Source organism: Cherax quadricarinatus, chromosome 34 (assembly GCF_038502225.1).
Source record: "Cherax quadricarinatus isolate ZL_2023a chromosome 34, ASM3850222v1, whole genome shotgun sequence".
Lineage (NCBI taxonomy): Eukaryota > Metazoa > Arthropoda > Malacostraca > Decapoda > Parastacidae > Cherax > Cherax quadricarinatus.
Window position 1 is genome coordinate 1,049,928 of NC_091325.1, and position 20,179 is coordinate 1,070,106.

Here is a 20,179-nt window from a genome sequence, read left to right on the forward strand (position 1 = left end):
GTACATGAGTAAAAGGATATAAAAGCTATTACTTGGGTAACATAAAAATAGGTTGGACAAATATAGACTGGAAAGAGGCAGGTTTTTTTCGTTGTTCACTCTCTGTAATGTGCTTTGTGTAGTATAACAGGAGAGACCATGTGATGGCAGGGTTTACTGTTTTCAGGAGGATTCTTGCTAAGACTTCGGAGATGGTGAAGCTGCCGTTGTTTTGTTTAATTCTATTCGAAACAGCGATCAGTGCTGATTCGAGGCACTTGCGTCTGCGGAAATTAGTTTCTTTGATCACTAATTGGGCGTCTCTGAATTTCATGAGATGATTGGTGGAATTTCGGTGTTGTACACAGGCGTTGTTTAAGTTGTCGTTCCTACATGCGTAAATGTGTTCATTGAGGCGGGTGTCGAGGTTTCTTGCTGTTTCACCTACGTAGATCTTGTCACAGCCTCCACAGGGTATAGTGTAAACTCCTGCATTGACTGGTTCGTGGTGCTTGGGTTTTGTCCTGGTTAGATCCTTTATTGAAGTGCTAGAAGCGATGGCGACTCTGGTGTTAGCTTGTGAAAGTACTTTTGAGACGTTTAGTGCAACCTGGCTGTTGGGAAGAATTATAACTTTGTTGGGAGCGGTGTTGATGCGTGGAGAATTGATGATCTGAAGAGCTCTTTTCTTGCAGTCTTTGATGAAAAAAGAAGGAAATTGTAACTCAGTGAATGTTTGGTGAATGTAAGTACATTCCTCGTCAAGAAACTCAGGACTACAAATTCGGTATGCTCTTAGGAAAAACCCGATGATGATGCCTCTTTTGGTCTTGGTATCTTGACTGGAATAGAAGTGTGTGAGATCATTTTTATTGGTGGGTTTCCGATAAACTTGAAATCTTAGGTTGTTGTCTACTTTGTGAATGAGGACGTCGAGGAAAGGTAGCTTGTCATTGGACTCTTCTTCTAGTGTAAACTGAATCGCTGGTTCAACTGCGTTGAGCCTTGCCTGAAGATCCCGTACATCAAAACGTTTTGGAGTTATTACGAGGACATCGTCCACGTAACGTAACCAAGTGACGCTTGAAGGGATGATGTTGGCGAAGTGTTCGGACTCTAGGTGTTCCATGTATAAGTTGGCTAGGACGGCACTTATTGGGGACCCCATTCCCATGCCGTAGGTTTGTTTGTAGAGCTTGTTATTGAAAGAAAAACAGTTGAAGTTAACACAGAGTTCAATCAAGTCAACAAAATCTCCGGGAGGTAAAAGAAGATTAAGGTCCTGGTTGACTTTACGTCATAGAACCTCGATGGCTTTTTTGGTAGGTACTTTTGTGAAGAGGGAAGTCACATCCAAACTGCTTAGTTTCATCTTAAACACTCAGGCGACCTTCTCAACCGCATCCGTAACCTCTCCATCCGTAACAAGAAACTAAGCAGTTTGGATGTGACTTCCCTCTTCACATAGTCTCTCCTGTTATACTACACAAGCACATTACAGAGAGTGAACAACGAAAAAAACCTGCCTCTTTCCAGTCTATATTTGTCCAACCTATTTTTATGTTACCCAAGTAATAGCTTTTATATCCTTTTACTCATGTACGAATTATTTGCTCTTCCATATTGTATTATTTTTGTTACTACTACTACTACTACCACCACTAGTGAACATCGAAATGGTACCTCACTAGTATTGCACCTCACTCAGAGCCTTTATATACCCTCTGTGTCCATGTATTGTTTGTAATGGCTTGATAAAGCTCCTGGAGAGCGAAACGTTGCCACAATAAATGTCACATTAGTTGCACTTGTGTCCTTTTACTTTACATTATTATTGTTATTATTATTATTATTATTATTATTATTATTATTATTATTATTATTATTATTTCTATTATTATTATTATTATTATTATTATTATTGTTATTATTATTATTATTATTATTATTATTAATATTATTATTGCGTAGCAGTAGTATATATAGCACAATGTGGAAGATGGGATGTATAAGCTTGGCCTCAGGCGAGTGAATACGTGACTTTGAGATTTGATTTCTTTAGATTTTGAAAACTGGATGAGTGAGTGTTTTAAGTGAGTAAATCAGTGAGTTAGCAAATGAGTGAGTAGCAGAGAGCACTTAAACACCTAACAAATTCTCTCTCTTTCTCCACTTTTCCCCCAATATATCTGCTTGGTTGGTGAGGTGTGCTGTGCGTGGTGGTGTGTGGTGGTACACAGCACTAACAAGCATGCACACGGTGTGGCTGAGGGAACACAATCGTCTGGTGGGACTCCTGGCAGAGATCAACCCTCACTGGAGTGATGACAGACTCTTCTTCCAGGCTCGTAAGATTGTTGGAGCCCAGATGCAGAAGATAACTTATGGCGAGTGGTTGCCTGTAGTGCTAGGTGAGTGTTGACGTCTAGGTGACTGCTAGGTGACTGTTGACGTCTAGGTGACTGCTAGGTGACTGTTGACGTCTAGGTGACTGCTAGGTGACTGTTGACGTCTAGGTGACTGTTGGGATCTAGGTGCCTGCTAGGTGAGTGTTGACATCTAGGTGACTGATAGGTGACTGTTGGGATCTAGGTGCCTGCTAGGTGACTGTTGGGATCTAGGTGCCTGCTAGGTAAGTGTTAACGTCTAGGTGACTGCTAGGTGACTGTTGACATCTAGGTGACTGCTAGGTAAGTGTTGACATCTAGGTGACTGATAGGTAAGTGTTGACATCTAGGTGACTGCTAGATGAGTGTTGACATCTAGGTGACTGCTAGGTAAGTGTTGACATCTAGGTGACTGATAGGTAAGTGTTGACATCTAGGTGACTGCTAGGTAAGTGTTGACATCTAGGTGGCTGCTAGGTGACTGTTGGGATCTAGGTGACTGCTAGGTGAGTGTTGACATCTAGGTGACTGCTAGGTAAGTGTTGACATCTAGGTGACTGCTAGGTAAGTGTTGACATCTAGGTGACTGCTAGGTGAGTGTTGACATCTAGGTGACTGCTAGGTAAGTGTTGATATCTAGGTGACTGCTAGGTGAGTGTTGACATCTAGGTGACTGCTAGGTAAGTGTTGACATCTAGGTGACTGCTAGGTAAGTGTTGACATCTAGGTGACTGCTAGGTGAGTGTTGACATCTAGGTGACTGCTAGGTAAGTGTTGACATCTAGGTGACTGCTAGATGAGTGTTGATATCTAGGTGACTGCTAGGTAAGTGTTGACATCTAGGTGACTGCTAGGTAAGTGTTGATATCTAGGTGACTGCTAGGTGACTGTTGGGATCTAGGTGACTGCTAGGTGAGTGTTGACATTTAGGTGACTGTTGACATCTAGGTGACTGTTGACATCTGGGTGACTGTTGGGATCTAGGTGCCTGCTAGGTAAGTGTTGACATCTAGGTGACTGCTAAGTGACTGTTGACATCTAGGTGACTGTTGGGATCTAGATGCCTGCTAGGTAAGTGTTGACATCTAGGTGACTGCTAGGTAAGTGTTGACATCTAGGTGACTGCTAGGTAAGTGTTGACATCTAGGTGACTGCTAGGTAAGTGTTGACATCTAGGTGACTGCTAAGTGACTGTTGACATCTAGGTGACTGTTGGGATCTAGATGCCTGCTAGGCAAGTGTTGACGTCTAGGTGACTGCTAGGTGACTTGACATCTAGGTGAGTAAGGTGCCCGTATTTAGGTGCTTCTAGAGCTTGGATATAAAGTGGTCTAGATTATATTTGTTTTGATTACAAACATACGATATACTTGGGTAATTTTATTGTGAAATCAGTCCCTCAGCCTGGACTAAGGGAATGATTACCTCAAACTCCTCCTGATCGTCACCATTCTTTTTTGGATGGACAGATGAAGTCACTGTGTGGCGAAGAGTTTCCACAGATACCCAAGTGTTGGACATGTGTCTAATTTATCATCTTATCGGTTCTCCGAACCATTTATTTACATATTTGTATCGGTTTACTGGGATATTCCCTTGAGAAGTGATCTGTTACCACAGACACAGGTTTCTGTAACATTGCTGCTGCTGGTGCACTGACAGGTCCTGCTGTGATGAAGGTGTTCCGTCTGCCCCTCCAGAGGTATGGCTACTACCGAGGCTACAGACCCTCCACCAACCCTACAGCTACCAATGCCTTCGCCACGGCCGCCTTCAGGTTTGGTCACAGCCTCGTACAACACACACTGATGCGTTGTGACAAGACTGGTCGACGTGTTCCCTTCAGTAAGTATTGAGGCACTACCCAGGTGCTCCTGCATCTTCAGGTGTACACACACTGGTGCTCCTGCATCTTCAGGTGTACACACACTTGTGCTCCTGGATCTTCAGGTGTACACACACTGGTGCTCCTGCATCTTCAGGAAGTCAATATATCCGACATGTCTTACCTGTTTGTATTCCATACTGTCTTTCCCACTCCTATTCCTCTTTTTCTCCTCCTCCTCCTCCTCCTCCTCCCCCTCCTCCCCTCCTCCTCCTCCTCGAGCGCCACTAACGAGCACCTTCACTGTAGTGGCTTACATTGGGCCACTTTGAGCCCCACCACAACTTCCTGCCATTTAATCTACTCTTCAAGCTCCCTTTTAAACGACGTGTGTGTGTGTGTGTGTGTGTGTGTGTGTGTGTGTGTGTGTGTGTGTGTGTGTGTGTGTGTGTGTGTGTGTGTGTGTGTGTGTGTGTGTGTACTCACCTAGTTGTACTCACCTAGTTGATGTTGCAGGGGTCGAGTCCAAGCTCCTGGCCCCGCCTCTTCGCTGGTCGCTACTAAGTCACTCTCCCTGAACCTTGAGCTTTATCATACCTCTGCTTAAAGCTATGTATGGATCCTGCCTCCACTACATCGCTTCCCAAACTATTCCACTTACTGACTACTCTGTGGCTGAAGAAATACTTCCTAACATCCCTGTGATTCATCTGTGTCTTCAGCTTCCAACTGTGTCCCCTTGTTACTGTGTCCCATCTCTGGAACATCCTGTCTTTGTTCACCTTGTCAATTCCTCTCAGTATTTTCTATGTCGTTATCATGTCCCCCCTATCTCTCCTGGCCTCCAGTGTCGTGTGTGTGTGTGTTTGTGTGTGTGTGTGTATTCTCACCTATATGTGTGGTTGCGGGGGTCAATTCACAGCTCCTGGCCCCGCCTCTTCACTGGTCGCTACTGGGTCACTCTTCCTGCTCCATGAGCTTTATCATACCTCTTCTTAAAGCTATGTATGGATTCTGCCTCTACTATATCACTCTCCGGATTGATAAATTAGACACATGTGCAACTCTTGGGTATCTTTATTGAGGAAACGTTTCGCCACACAGTGGCTTCATCAGTCCATACGTAGGAGAAACTTGAAGAACAGGAGGAGAATGAGGTAATAATAATTTATCAACATGTGGGTTCTCTGAACCATTCATCTACAAACCTGTCAGACACTGCAACTTCTTGGGATCTTAATACTTGGGAATTCTTCGCTTGCCTAATTCTTGGGCACGACCTACTTCCACATTGAACAAATGTGACACCACCTATGACTGCTACACCTCTCCTGCCATACGGTTTATAAGCTGCTTCTCCGCTCATATGCCGTATTCTATTCAAGATTGATGGACTGAACACATCGACTCAAGGTTGAGGGACTGATTACCTCATTCTCCTCCTGTTCTTCAAGTTTCTCCTACGTATGGACTGATGAAGCCACTGTGTGGCGAAACGTTTCCTCAATAAAGATACCCAAGAGTTGCACATGTGTCTAATTTATCAACATGTCGGTTCTCTGAACAATTCATCTACAAAACTCTCCGGATTGTTCCACTGCCTGACAGTTGAATAAATACTTCCTAATATCCCTATGACTCATCTGATTTATAAACGTCCAGTTGAACCCTCTTGTTCCTATTCTCCGTCTCTGATATCTTCTGTCCCAATTCACCTTGTCAATTATTGTATTTTGTATGTTCGTACCATATATCCCCTAGTCCTCCTGTCCTCCAGTGTCGTCAGCTTGAGTTCTCCTCATATGACATACCCCTTTAACTCTGGGACTAGTCTTGTTGCAAACCTCTGCACTTTCTCTAATTCCTTGATATAATTTACCAGGTTTGAGTTACATACTGGTGCTGCGTACTCCATGTGAGTACACCTGTGAGTGTATACCCGAATGTTTGTGTGCTGTGTTGTGTTTATACCAGAGGCAGCAGGGTGAACACTCTGGCTGGCCTGTGTGTATACCTTCGTGTGTTGTCTTGTGTTAACAAGGTGACATGTCTAGTTACCAACATTATACACATGTTAACAAGGTGACATGCCTAGTTACCAACATTATACGCTTTTTAACAAGGTGACATGTCTAGTTACCAACATTATACACATGTTAACAAGGTGACATGCCTAGTTACCAACATTATACACTTGTTAACAAGGTGACATGTCTAGTTACCAACATTATACACTTGTTAACAAGGTGACATGTCTAGTTACCAACATTATACACTTTTTAACAAGGTGACATGTCTAGTTACCAACATTATACACTTGTTAACAAGGTGACATGTCTAGTTACCAACATTATACACTTTTTAACAAGGTGACATGTCTAGTTACCAACATTATACATTTGGTGACCACCACTCACGTCTGTGTGACCACCACTCACGTCTCCTTGTGTGACCATCACATGCTGGAGAAGTTTGACATCATTCTCTCCTGACAACAATGTTATTCCATGAAGTCAATACTGGTTGTGATTGGCTACAAAGAGTCTGTCTTCTTTTAAATTCTTTCACGTATCTACGTTTGTTACTGTCCTAGTATCCTATAACAAGTTTGTTAAGTGCTAGCATGATCCTGGGTGCTAGCATGATCCTGGATGCTAGCATGATCCTGGATGCTAGCATGATCCTGGGTGCTAGCATGATCTTGGGTGCTAGCATGATCCTGGGTGCTAGCATGATTCTGGGTGCTAGCATGATCCTGGGTGCTAGCATGATCCTGGGTGCTAGCATGATCCTGGGTGTTAGCATGATCCTGGGTGCTAGCATGATCCTGGGTGCTAGCATGATCCTGAGTGCTAGCATGATTCTGGGTGTTAGCATGATCCTGGGTGCTAGCATGATCCTGGGTGCTAGCATGATCCTGGGTGCTAGCATGATCCTGAGTGCTAGCATGATTCTGGGTGTTAGCATGATCCTGGGTGCTAGCATGATCCTGGGTGCTAGCATGATTCTGGGTGTTAGCATGATCCTGGGTGCTAGCATGATCCTGGGTGCTAGCATTATCCTGGGTGCTAGCATGATTCTGGGCATGCCCATATCTTCCTAACTAGGGTATCCTCTGGCCTTCCTAACCTGGGTATCCCTTAGCTTTCCTAGGATGGATATTCCAGAGATTCCCACTCCTTCCCTCTCTCCCACATCATCCCTCTCATCCTCGCCTCTTACCATCCCACTCCCTCTGGTTTAATCCCACTTGACTCTCCTTCCCCTCTCCCTTAACGCCCTCCTCCCCCTACCCACTCATAACTCCCCTACTCCTCCACCCTCCCTTAACTCCCATACTCCCCCTACCCTCCCTTTACCCCTCATTTGGTGGGAATTCAGCCATCCGGTTTTGCCAGATATCTCCTTTTGTTGCTGCCCCCTTTCTTTATTGCTCCCCCTTTATTGCTCCCTTTGTTGCTGCCCCCCTTCTTTATTGCTCCCTTTGTGGCTGCCCCGCTTTATTGCTCCCTTTGTTGCTGCCCCCCTTTATTGCTCCCTTTGTTGCTGCCCCCCTTTATTGCTCCCTTTGTTGCTGCCCCCCTTTATTGCTCCCTTTGTTGCTGCCCCCCTTTATTGCTCCCTTTGTTGCTGCCCCCCTTTATTGCTCCCTTTGTGGCTGCCCCGCTTTATTGCTCCCTTTGTTGCTGCCCCCCTTTATTGCTCCCTTTGTTGCTGCCCCTTGTACTGCTCCCTTTGTTGTTGCCCCCTTCTTTATTGCTCCCTTTGTGGCTGCCCCTTTATTGCTCCCTTTGTTGCTGCCCCCTTTATTGCTCCCTTCGTTGCTGCCACCCTTTATTGTTCCTTTGTTGCTGCCCCCTTTATTGCTCCCTTTGTTGCTGCCCCCTTTATTGCTCCCTTTGTTGCTGCCCTCTTTATTGCTCCCTTTGTTGCTGCCCCCCTTTATTGTCCCTTTGTTGCTGCCCCCCTTTATTGCTCCCTTTGTTGCTGCCCCCCTTTATTGTCCCTTTGTTGCTGCCCTCTTTATTGCTCCCTTTGTTGCTGCCCTCTTTATTGCTCCCTTTGTTGCTGCCCTCTTTATTGCTCCCTTTGTTGCTGCCCTCTTTATTGCTCCCTTTGTTGCTGCCCTCTTTATTGCTCCCTTTGTTGCTGCCCTCTTTATTGCTCCCTTTGTTGCTGCCCTCTTTATTGCTCCCTTTGTTGCTGCCCTCTTTATTGCTCCCTTTGTTGCTGCCCTCTTTATTGCTCCCTTTGTTGCTGCCCTCTTTATTGCTCCCTTTGTTGCTGCCCTCTTTATTGCTCCCTTTGTTGCTGCCCTCTTTATTGCTCCCTTTGTTGCTGCCCTCTTTATTGCTCCCTTTGTTGCTGCCCTCTTTATTGCTCCCTTTGTTGCTGCCCCCCTTTTTTTTTTTTTTTTTTTACACAGGGTTTGACAAGGTTAAGGATCCCTTTATTGTTGTTTCATTTTTTTGCTTCTTCCTCTCTTTATTACTCTCTTTGTTGTTTTCTCCCACTCTTTATTGTTCTTCTCTTTATTACTCTCCACGTGTACCATTACTGTTCACCGTGTGTACCATTACTGTTCACCGTGTGTACCATTATTGTTCACCGTGTGTACCATTATTGTTCACCGTGTGTACCATTATTGTTCACCGTGTGCACCATTATTGTTCACCGTGTGTACCATTATTGTTCACCGTGTGTACCATTATTGTTCACCGTGTGTACCATTATTGTTCACCGTGTGTACCATTACTGTTCACCGTGTGTACCATTATTGTTCACCGTGTGTACCATTATTGTTCACCGTGTGTACCATTATTGTTCACCGTGTGTACCATTACTGTTCACCGTGTGTACCATTATTGTTCACCGTGTGTACCATTATTGTTCACCGTGTGTACCACTATTGTTCACCGTGTGTACCATTATTGTTCACCGTGTGTACCATTATTGTTCACCGTGTGTACCATTATTGTTCACCGTGTGTACCATTATTGTTCACCGTGTGTACCATTATTGTTCACCGTACCATTACTGTTCACCGTGTGTACCATTATTGTTCACCGTGTGTACCATAATTGTTCACCGTGTGTACCATTATTGTTCACCGTGTGTACCATTATTGTTCACCGTGTGTACCATTATTGTTCACCGTGTGTACCATTACTGTTCACCGTGTGTACCATTACTGTTCACCGTGTGTACCATTACTGTTCACCGTGTGTACCATTATTGTTCACCGTGTGTACCATTGTTCACCGTGTGTACCATTATTGTTCACCGTGTGTACCATTATTGTTCACCGTGTGTACCATTATTGTTCACCGTGTGTACCATTATTGTTCACCGTGTGTACCATTATTGTTCACCGTGTGTACCATTACTGTTCACCGTGTGTACCATTACTGTTCACCGTGTGTACCATTATTGTTCACCGTGTGTACCATTACTGTTCACCGTGTGTACCATTATTGTTCACCGTGTGTACCATTATTGTTCACCGTGTGTACCATTATTGTTCACCGTGTGTACCATTATTGTTCACCGTGTGTACCATTACTGTTCACCGTGTGTACCATTACTGTTCACCGTGTGTACCATTATTGTTCACCGTGTGTACCATTACTGTTCACCGTGTGTACCATTATTGTTCACCGTGTGTACCATTATTGTTCACCGTGTGTACCATTATTGTTCACCGTGTGTACCATTATTGTTCACCGTGTGTACCATTACTGTTCACCGTGTGTACCATTATTGTTCACCGTGTGTATCATTATTGTTCACCGTGTGTACCATTATTGTTCACCGTGTGTACGATTATTGTTCACCGTGTGTACCATTATTGTTCACCGTGTGTACCATTACTGTTCACCGTGTGTACCATTACTGTTCACCGTGTGTACCATTATTGTTCACCGTGTGTACCATTATTGTTCACCGTGTGTACCATTGTTCACCACGTGTACCATTATTGTTCACCGTGTGTACCATTATTGTTCACCGTGTGTACCATTATTGTTCACCGTGTGTACCATTACTGTTCAACGTGTGTACCATTACTGTTCACCGTGTGTACCATTATTGTTCACCGTGTGTACCATTATTGTTCACCGTGTGTACCATTGTTCACCACGTGTACCATTATTGTTCACCGTGTGTACCATTATTGTTCACCGTGTGTACCATTACTGTTCACCGTGTGTACCATTATTGTTCACCGTGTGTACCATTATTGTTCACCGTGTGTACCATTATTGTTCACCGTGTGTACCATTATTGTTCACCGTGTGTACCATTATTGTTCACCGTGTGTACCATTATTGTTCACCGTGTGTACCATTATTGTTCACCGTGTGTACCATTACTGTTCACCGTGTGTACCATTATTGTTCACCGTGTGTACCATTATTGTTCACCGTGTGTCACCATACCATTATTGTTCACCGTGTGTACCATTATTGTTCACCGTGTGTACCATTATTGTTCACCGTGTGTACCATTATTGTTCACCGTGTGTACCATTATTGTTCACCGTGTGTACCATTATTGTTCACCGTGTGTACCATTATTGTTCACCGTGTGTACCATTATTGTTCACCGTGTGTACCATTATTGTTCACCGTGTGTACCATTATTGTTCACCGTGTGTACCATTATTGTTCACCGTGTGTACCATTATTGTTCACCGTGTGTACCATTATTGTTCACCGTGTGTACCATTATTGTTCACCGTGTGTACCATTATTGTTCGTGTGTACCATTACTGTTCACCGTGTGTACCATTATTGTTCACCGTGTGTACCATTATTGTTCACCGTGTGTACCATTATTGTTCACCGTGTGTACCATTATTGTTCACCGTGTGTACCATTATTGTTCACCGTGTGTACCATTATTGTTCACCGTGTGTACCATTATTGTTCACCGTGTGTGTGTACCATTATTGTTACATTATTGTCACCGTGTACCATTATTGTTCACCGTGTGTACCATTATTGTTCACCACCATTATTGTTCACCGTGTGTACCATTATTGTTCACCCATTATTGTTCACCGTGTGTACCATTATTGTTCACCGTGTGTACCATTATTGTTCACCGTGTGTACCATTATTGTTCACCATTATTGTTCACCGTGTACCATTATTGTTCACCGTGTGTACCATTATTGTTCACCGTGTGTACCATTATTGTTCACCGTGTGTACCATTATTGTTCACCGTGTGTACCATTATTGTTCACCGTGTGTACCATTATTGTTCACCGTGTGTACCATTATTGTTCACCGTGTGTACCATTATTGTTCACCGTGTGTACCATTATTGTTCACCGTGTGTACCATTATTGTTCACCGTGTGTACCATTATTGTTCACCGTGTGTACCATTATTGTTCACCGTGTGTACCATTATTGTTCACCGTGTGTACCATTACTATTCACCGTGTGTACCATTACTGTTCACCGTGTGTACCATTACTGTTCACCGTGTGTACCATTATTGTTCACCGTGTGTACCATTATTGTTCACCGTGTGTACCATTATTGTTCACCGTGTGTACCATTATTGTTCACCGTGTGTACCATTACTGTTCACCGTGTGTACCATTACTGTTCACCGTGTGTACCATTATTGTTCACCGTGTGTACCATTATTGTTCACCGTGTGTATCATTATTGTTCACCATTGTTCACCACGTGTATCATTATTGTTCACCGTGTGTACCATTATTGTTCACCGTGTGTACCATTGTTGTTCACCGTGTGTACCATTATTGTTCACCGTGTGTACCATTATTGTTCACCGTGTGTACTATTATTGTTCACCGTGTGTACCATTATTGTTCACCGTGTGTACCATTATTGTTCACCGTGTGTACCATTATTGTTCACCGTGTGTACCATTATTGTTCACCGTGTGTACCATTATTGTTCACCGTGTGTACCATTATTGTTCACCGTGTGTACCATTACTGTTCACCGTGTGTACCATTACTGTTCAGCGTGTGTACCATTATTGTTCACCGTGTGTACCATTATTGTTCACCGTGTGTACCATTATTGTTCACCGTGTGTACCATTATTGTTCACCGTGTACCATTATTGTTCACCGTGTACCATTATTGTTCACCGTGTGTACCATTATTGTTCACCGTGTGTACCATTATTGTTCACCGTGTGTACTATTATTGTTCACCGTGTGTACCATTATTGTTCACCGTGTGTACCATTATTGTTCACCGTGTGTACCATTATTGTTCACCGTGTGTACCATTATTGTTCACCGTGTGTACCATTATTGTTCACCGTGTGTACCATTATTGTTCACCGTGTACCATTATTGTTCACCGTGTACCATTATTGTTCACCGTGTGTACCATTATTGTTCACCGTGTGTACCATTATTGTTCACCGTGTGTACTATTATTGTTCACCGTGTGTACCATTATTGTTCACCGTGTGTACCATTATTGTTCACCGTGTGTACCATTATTGTTCACCGTGTGTACCATTATTGTTCACCGTGTGTACCATTATTGTTCACCGTGTGTACCATTATTGTTCACCGTGTACCATTATTGTTCACCGTGTGTACCATTATTGTTCACCGTGTGTACCATTATTGTTCACCGTGTGTACCATTATTGTTCACCGTGTGTACTATTATTGTTCACCGTGTGTACCATTATTGTTCACCGTGTGTACCATTATTGTTCACCGTGTGTACCATTATTGTTCACCGTGTGTACCATTATTGTTCACCGTGTGTACCATTATTGTTCACCGTGTGTACCATTATTGTTCACCGTGTGTACCATTATTGTTCACAAGGAATAACATCTCTCCTCCACCAATACCGTATTATAAAACTTATATTAAGAACATGAACAATAACCTCGTTCGTCTTCTCCAGATAACATTCACTTCATTATTTTTTGTGATCCTGGTAAATAACGTTTCTGGAGGCGGCAAGTTTGATTTTTTGGGGGGAGGGGGGAGGGGGAGGGGGGAGGGGGGAGGGGGGTTGTAAATATTATTATTTTTGTTTCTGGCGAAGATATATGTCATGGAATGTGGAATGTGTGCACTCATATGAGTACGTACACACACACACACACACACACACACACACTGTGAATCGACCCCTGCAACCATAACTAGGTGAGTACAAACACACACGGGGCCAGGAGATATGAATCGACCCCTGCAACCACAACTAGGTGAGTACAAACACACACGGGGCCAGAAGCTATGAATCGACCCCTGTAACCACAACTAGGTGAGTACACATACACAGATGGTGGAAAATGTATGACAAGACCCACGAGGGTAGTAGAGTAAATCTGGCACGAGGCAAGTGGAGAGACGGGGTCAGGAGCTAGGGCTCGACTCCTGTAACAACCCACAAGTGAGTACACACACTGACAGCTTCTCTCTCCCTCAGGTATCAAGCTTCACGAAGAACTTATGAACCCGGCCAACATACACAACTTTGGCAGTGTGGACCGCCTGATGCTGGGCCTGGCCTTTGAGATGGCCCAGGCCCGGGACGTCTACATGACCAACGAACTGACCCGACACTTATTCCAGACCCCAGGTCAGTTGCAAGCCACCTTCCACACCCCAGGTGAGTTCCAGGTCACCTCCACACCCCAGGTGAGTTCCAGGTCACCTTCCACACCCCAGGTCAGTTCCAGGTCACCTTCCACACCCCAGGTCAGTTCCAGGTCACCTTCCACACCCCAGGTGAGTTCCAGGTCACCTTCCACACCCCAGGTCAGTTCCAGGTCACCTTCCACACCCCAGGTGTAGGTGCAATGTTAATTAGCATCAATAACATCACTACACAAGTGCATGATCTACTTAACGTCGAGTTAAGATAATAATAATAATAATAATAATAATAATAATAATAATAATAATAATAATAATAATAATAATAATAATAATAATAATAATAATATCTTTATTTCTACCAGTACGTGTACAAGGTATACAGACCATAGCTGACATCAGTGATATACTATGTAGAAAGTCCCTGGTTATGCAGAGCATTTCAAGCAAATTAGGTCAGCTTTGCCCCCAGGATGCCACCCACACCAGTCGACTAACACCCGGGTACCTACTTACTGCTAGGTGAACATGCACAGCAAGTGTCCTAATGTTTCCACCCGTACCGGGGATCGAACCACGGACCACAGTGTGTAAGCTGTGTGAGCTAAGAGTAATTTTCTAGAAGTCTTGTTAGTTAAACTTTCATTAGTAGCTTTCTAAGGTTCAAGCTATAATTCTTTGACAGGTTAGAATGTTTTTGGGAAAATTTAGCAGCTAGGTTTGTGGATATCAGAGCTGGTCCTGTAGCTCGTGCTGTGATTGGCCATGGTGGTGGTGGGTGAGAGCCAGCCGCGGGCTGTGATTGGTCGAGGCAGTGGGTGAGAGAGGCAGCCGCGAGCTGTGATTGGCTCACGCCCCATAAAGGGGAGACTGCAGCATTTGCATTTTTTCGTTTTTCTTTATCTTTGGAAACCATTTTTTATATCTTCCCGAAAGGGAATATTGATTCCAAGGAGATACAAAGGAAGGAAAACTCGCAGACTCGATAGATTTAAAATCAAACTGATATAGATGTTCTGGGAAGCGAGTAGTGAGTGTTGAAGAAGAACCCCAGGAGAACCCTGCTATAACTGCCCTCTTCTCCACACACACACACAAGTATGCTCTTTCAGAAGAGTTTTCTCCTTAGCTGAACGTAAAAAAAAAAGTGAAATAACCTTGGTGATTGATGGTGTTTTTCAGTGTGCTTGACAGCGCCTGGGACGGGAATTTGGGACAGGAGAAGACAGCAGTGGTAGACCATGTGTCAGGCAAGAAATTGTGACTAGTATTATTATTGTATTATTATTATTATTATTATTATTATTACTGTCATTATTATTGCTGCTACTACTTTCATTATAATTATTATTACTGTCATTATTATTGCTGCTACTACTTTCATTATAATTATTATTACTGTCATTATTATCGTCATTAGGAGTAATGGTAGTAATTGTTCTCACCACATAGGCCGTCTCCCAAGGTATGCTGACCTACAAAAATTCAATATTCACTTTCAATCAATCAGTCTTGCCAGAATTGATCGATCATTTCAAATGACCTGTGAGTTGCAACATTCTCACCCTCCATCAGAGTGCAGACACTGTACTTTCCACCTCCAGGACATAAATATGCCTAACTGGTTTTCTTAAATCCCATCGTATATATTACTTGCTCACACTCCAACAGCACGTCAAATCTCTGATCTGAGTGAGGATCTAACAAGCTCACACAAGCCTGCCAGGTGTTGAAGCCCCTAGCACCTAAAACCATCATACCCTCCAACGTTTTTTTTAAGAATATATGAAAGGAGGAACACTGCAGCATGCCTACTGACCCATACTAGGCAGGTCCTCCTGCAACCCAAACCCACTATTATCAATTCTACCCAGGGAATAATCTTTGATAACCTGAATAACAAAGTTCTCAATAAGATAACTTTACAGTATGACGATAACTTCAGTTGTCACAAGTACCTTCCCCCTGGTGTGCTGGCAGGTCATCACTACGGCATGGACCTGGCCTCACTTAACATACAGAGAGGTCGTGATCACGGCCTCCCGGCCTACAACATCTGGAGGGAACAGTGTGGCCTGCACAGGTTCACTAACTGGGGTGAACTGCTGCAGGTTATGGATGATGACACCGTAGGCAGGCTGGCTGCTGTCTACAGGTCAGTGTATGATGCTGTCTACAGGTCAGTGTATAATACTGTCTACAGGTCAGTGTATGATTCTGTCTACAGGTCAGTGTATGATGCTGTCTATAGGTCAGTGTATATTGTCTACAGGTCAGTGTATGATGCTGTCTACAGGTCAGTGTATGATGCTGTCTACAGGTCACTGTATAATACTGTCTACAGGTCAGTGTATATTGTCTACCGGTCAGTGTATAATACTGTCTACAGGTCAGTGTATAATACTGTCTACAGGTCGGTGTATAATACTGTCTACAGGTCAGTGTATAATACTGTCTACAGGTCAGTGTATAATACTGTCTACAGGTCAGTGTATAATACTGTCTACAGGTCGGTGTATAATACTGTCTACAGGTCAGTGTATGATGCTGTCTATAGGTCAGTGTATATTGTCTACAGGTCAGTGTATGATGCTGTCTACAGGTCAGTGTATGATGCTGTCTACAGGTCAGTGTATGATGCTGTCTACAGGTCAGTGTATGATGCTGTATACAGGTCACTGTGTAATACTGTCTACAGGTCAGTGTATATTGTCTACCGGTCAGTGTATAATACTGTCTACAGGTCAGTGTATAATACTGTCTACAGGTCGGTGTATAACTGTCTACAGGTCAGTGTATAATACTGTCTACAGGTCAGTGTATAATACTGTCTACAGGTCAGTGTATAATACTGTCTACAGGTCAGTGTATAATACTGTCTACAGGTCGGTGTATAATACTGTCTACAGGTCAGTGTATAATACTGTCTACAGGTCAGTGTATAATACTGTCTACAGGTCGGTGTATAATACTGTCTACAGGTCAGTGTATAATACTGTCTACAGGTCAGTGTATAATACTGTCTACAGGTCAGTGTATAATACTGTCTACAGGTCGGTGTATAATACTGTCTACAGGTCAGTGTATAATACTGTCTACAGGTCGGTGTATAATACTGTCTACAGGTCAGTGTATAATACTGTCTACAGGTCAGTGTATAATACTGTCTATACGAAATGCTCTTCAATGATAAACTTTGACATTGTTAATCACCATCGTTAACGACCATTAGTTCAACGAGTGTATAACGACCTGTGTTTCACAGACATGTGGACGACATCGACCTGTTTCCTGGAGGTCTGGCTGAGAAACCTGTCATAAGAGGTCTGGTCGGACCCACCTTCGCTTGTATTCTAGGACAGCAGTTCCTTAACCTGCGCCGAGGTAATATACCTGTTTAACAAATGTTATGCTACACCTATTACACCTGTGTTACACCTGTGTTACACCTGTGTTACACCTGTGTTACACCTGTGTTACACCTGTGTTACACCTGTGTTACACCTCTCACACAGCTGCCTAAATTCTTTATCATCTGCTATAAGAATCTGTCCCGAAAATATGTTGCAGGTGTTGCAATTATGGGGAAGCGAAAGCCCCGTATGGGCAAGTTTGATCCAAGGAATGGGATGGGTTACTCAGGGTCTTTGGATCAAGAGCCCTTCTCCAGTACAAAGGTACCTCCTTACAAGGGAACAGGCAGCTACACACCTGCCTACAACCTGGTCAACACCTATTACACATTTTTTTTAACTCGTCTACTAACACCCCTTAATCCTTGTCTATCCATTAACATCCCTTAACACTTCTAGAATCACTCACAAATATCCCTTTAATCCTTGTCTAACCATTAACACCCCTTAACTTTCCTAGAATCATTCACAAATATCACCTTAACATTTATCTCCTCCCTCAAGGGAGGTTCCTTGACGCTGGTGAGGGGCTCTTGATCTAGGAAATTGAATCTGTGCTCCAGTTCCCTGAATTGGCCCTGAATACCTTCCATCTCCCTTCCCCCGTAGGTGCTATATAATCCCTACGAATTTAGCGCTCCCCCATGGTTATAATAAATATAATTCTAACCCTCACCTTACGACCACAAATACCATTACCCCTACAAACGCCCCTTACCTCCCCTTCTCTCTCCGACTCACCTGAAGTCCCCTGCCGTCCTTTGTCATGTATCACCACCTAGTTTCACCTGATCTCCTCCGGCACCTGCGCCACCTTGACAGGTGATCGCTTCTGGTTCGAGAACGGGGGGCAGGTGTCATCCCTGACGCCTGAGCAACTACGAGAGGTGAGGAAGGTGACGCTGGCACGAGTTCTCTGTAACAACCTCGACGATGTTGACGAACTCCAGCCTAACCTCTTCAGACCTGTCACAGAAAACGGCAGGTTGGTTGTTTATTGTTTCACAGAAAACGTGTGGTTAGTTGCGTATTGTTTCACAGAAAACGGCAGGTTAGTTGCCTATTGTTTCACAGAAAACGGCAGATTAGTTACCTATTGTTTTACAGAAAACGTGTGGTTAGTTGCGTATTGTTTCACAGAAAACGGCAGATTAGTTGCCTATTGTTTTACAGAAAACGTGTGGTTAGTTGCGTATTGTTTTACAGAAAACGGCAGATTAGTTACCTATTGTTTTACAGAAAACGTGTGGTTAGTTGCGTATTGTTTCACAGAAAACGGCAGATTAGTTACCTATTGCTTTACAGAAAACGTGTGGTTAGTTGCGTATTGTTTCACAGAAAACGGCAGATTAGTTGCCTATTGTTTTACAGAAAACGTGTGGTTAGTTGCGTATTGTTTTACAGAAAACGGCAGATTAGTTACCTATTGTTTTACAGAAAACGTGTGGTTAGTTGCGTATTGTTTCACAGAAAACGGCGGGTTAATTGCCTATTCACAGAAAACATGTTAGTTGCTTTTTCACAGAATATGGGAGGTTAGCTTATTCACAGAAAACGGGAGATAACACAAAAATGATATACATAAATCCCTTTCCTTAAAACATTAAAATGTTGTAGCTGTATATAACTTAAATGACACGAATGCTCACATATTAATATATTATCTAGATTATAGGAAAAGTTGCACTCTTAGACACAATGATACTAATTATTTTATAGAACATGGGCAACTAACTTGTTTTACAAGAGTTCTTGTTAGCCTTGACTACAAATCCCCTTGAATTCTTTGTTTTAAAATTAGCTTCTTAATCTTTGAAACAATACTTGTATAAGAATGGTGTACTGTACCGACAAGATAAAGAATTAGACACATGTGCAACATCTGGGTATCTTTATTTGTAGACATTTTGTCAGCCAGTGGCTTTAGTAAGTTTATTCAGGTATACACAAATACAGTTACATAGATTATCATACATAGCAGCATATGTGTAGAGAACCTGGGATAACACAAAAAAGTCAGACAGAGTGACTTATTTCCATTGGGGTCCTTTATCAATACAAGGACATGATGTGAAGACTCTGTTGTAACTTACAATTATCTTGGGGCTTAATATTACCTTTAATGCACAATATTAATTTAAACTCAGTTGGGTCTCACTGTAGTTCCTTTCTCGAGATAAGAAAGAGTAACCATCTGTAATCATGAAAATTAGTAATCATTTTAAATATGTGTGTGTGTGTGTGTATGTGTGTGTGTGTGTGTGTGTGTGTGTGTGTGTGTGTGTGTGTGTGTGTGTGTGTGTGTGTGTGTGTGTGTGTGTGTGTGTGTGTGTGTGTGTGTGTGTGTGTGTGTGTGTGTGTGTGTGTGTGTGTGTGTGTGTGTGTGTGTGTATGTGTGTGTGTGTGTGTGTGTGTGTGTGTGTGTGTGTGTGTGTGTGTGTGTGTGTGTGTGTGTGTGTGTGTGTGTGTATGTGTGTGTGTATGTGTGTGTGTGTGTGTGTGTGTGTGTGTGTGTGTGTGTGTGTGTGTGTGTGTGTGTGTGTGTGTGTGTGTGTGTGTGTGTGTGTGTGTGTACTCACCTAGTTGTACTCACCTAGTTGAGGTTGCGGGGGTCGAGTCCGAGCTCCTGGCCCCGCCTCTTCACTGATCGCTACTAGGTCACTCTCCCTGAGCCGTGAGCTTTATCATACCTCTGCTTAAAGCTATGTATGGATCCTGCCTCCACTACATCGCTTCCCAAACTATTCCACTTACTGACTACTCTGTGGCTGAAGAAATACTTCCTAACATCCCTGTGATTCATCTGTGTCTTCAGCTTCCAACTGTGTCCCCTTGTTACTGTGTCCAATCTCTGGAACATCCTGTCTTTGTCCACCTTGTCAATTCCTCTCAGTATTTTGTATGTCGTTATCATGTCCCCCCTATCTCTCCTGTCCTCCAGTGTCGTCAGGTTGATT

At 43.3% G+C, this 20,179-nt stretch overlaps 1 protein-coding gene across 5 annotated transcripts in view; it reads left to right on the plus strand.

Annotated features, from left to right (window-relative positions):
• The window catches only part of LOC128693708 (salivary peroxidase/catechol oxidase-like), a 65,319-nt gene that overhangs the window by 39,565 nt on the left and 5,575 nt on the right, over window positions 1-20,179 (plus strand). For 4 of the 5 annotated variants that reach the window (XM_053783529.2, XM_070091073.1, XM_053783531.2 and 1 more), the window contains 6 exons: window positions 2,220-2,390; window positions 4,029-4,211; window positions 13,640-13,792; window positions 15,790-15,964; window positions 17,075-17,193; window positions 18,045-18,207. In XM_053783529.2, the coding sequence (XP_053639504.1) occupies window positions 2,220-2,390; window positions 4,029-4,211; window positions 13,640-13,792; window positions 15,790-15,964; window positions 17,075-17,193; window positions 18,045-18,207 (964 nt within the window). The remainder of the gene's footprint in view (window positions 1-2,219; window positions 2,391-4,028; window positions 4,212-13,639; window positions 13,793-15,789; window positions 15,965-17,074; window positions 17,194-18,044; window positions 18,208-20,179) is intronic. The other variant, XM_070091075.1, reaches the window with a different exon arrangement.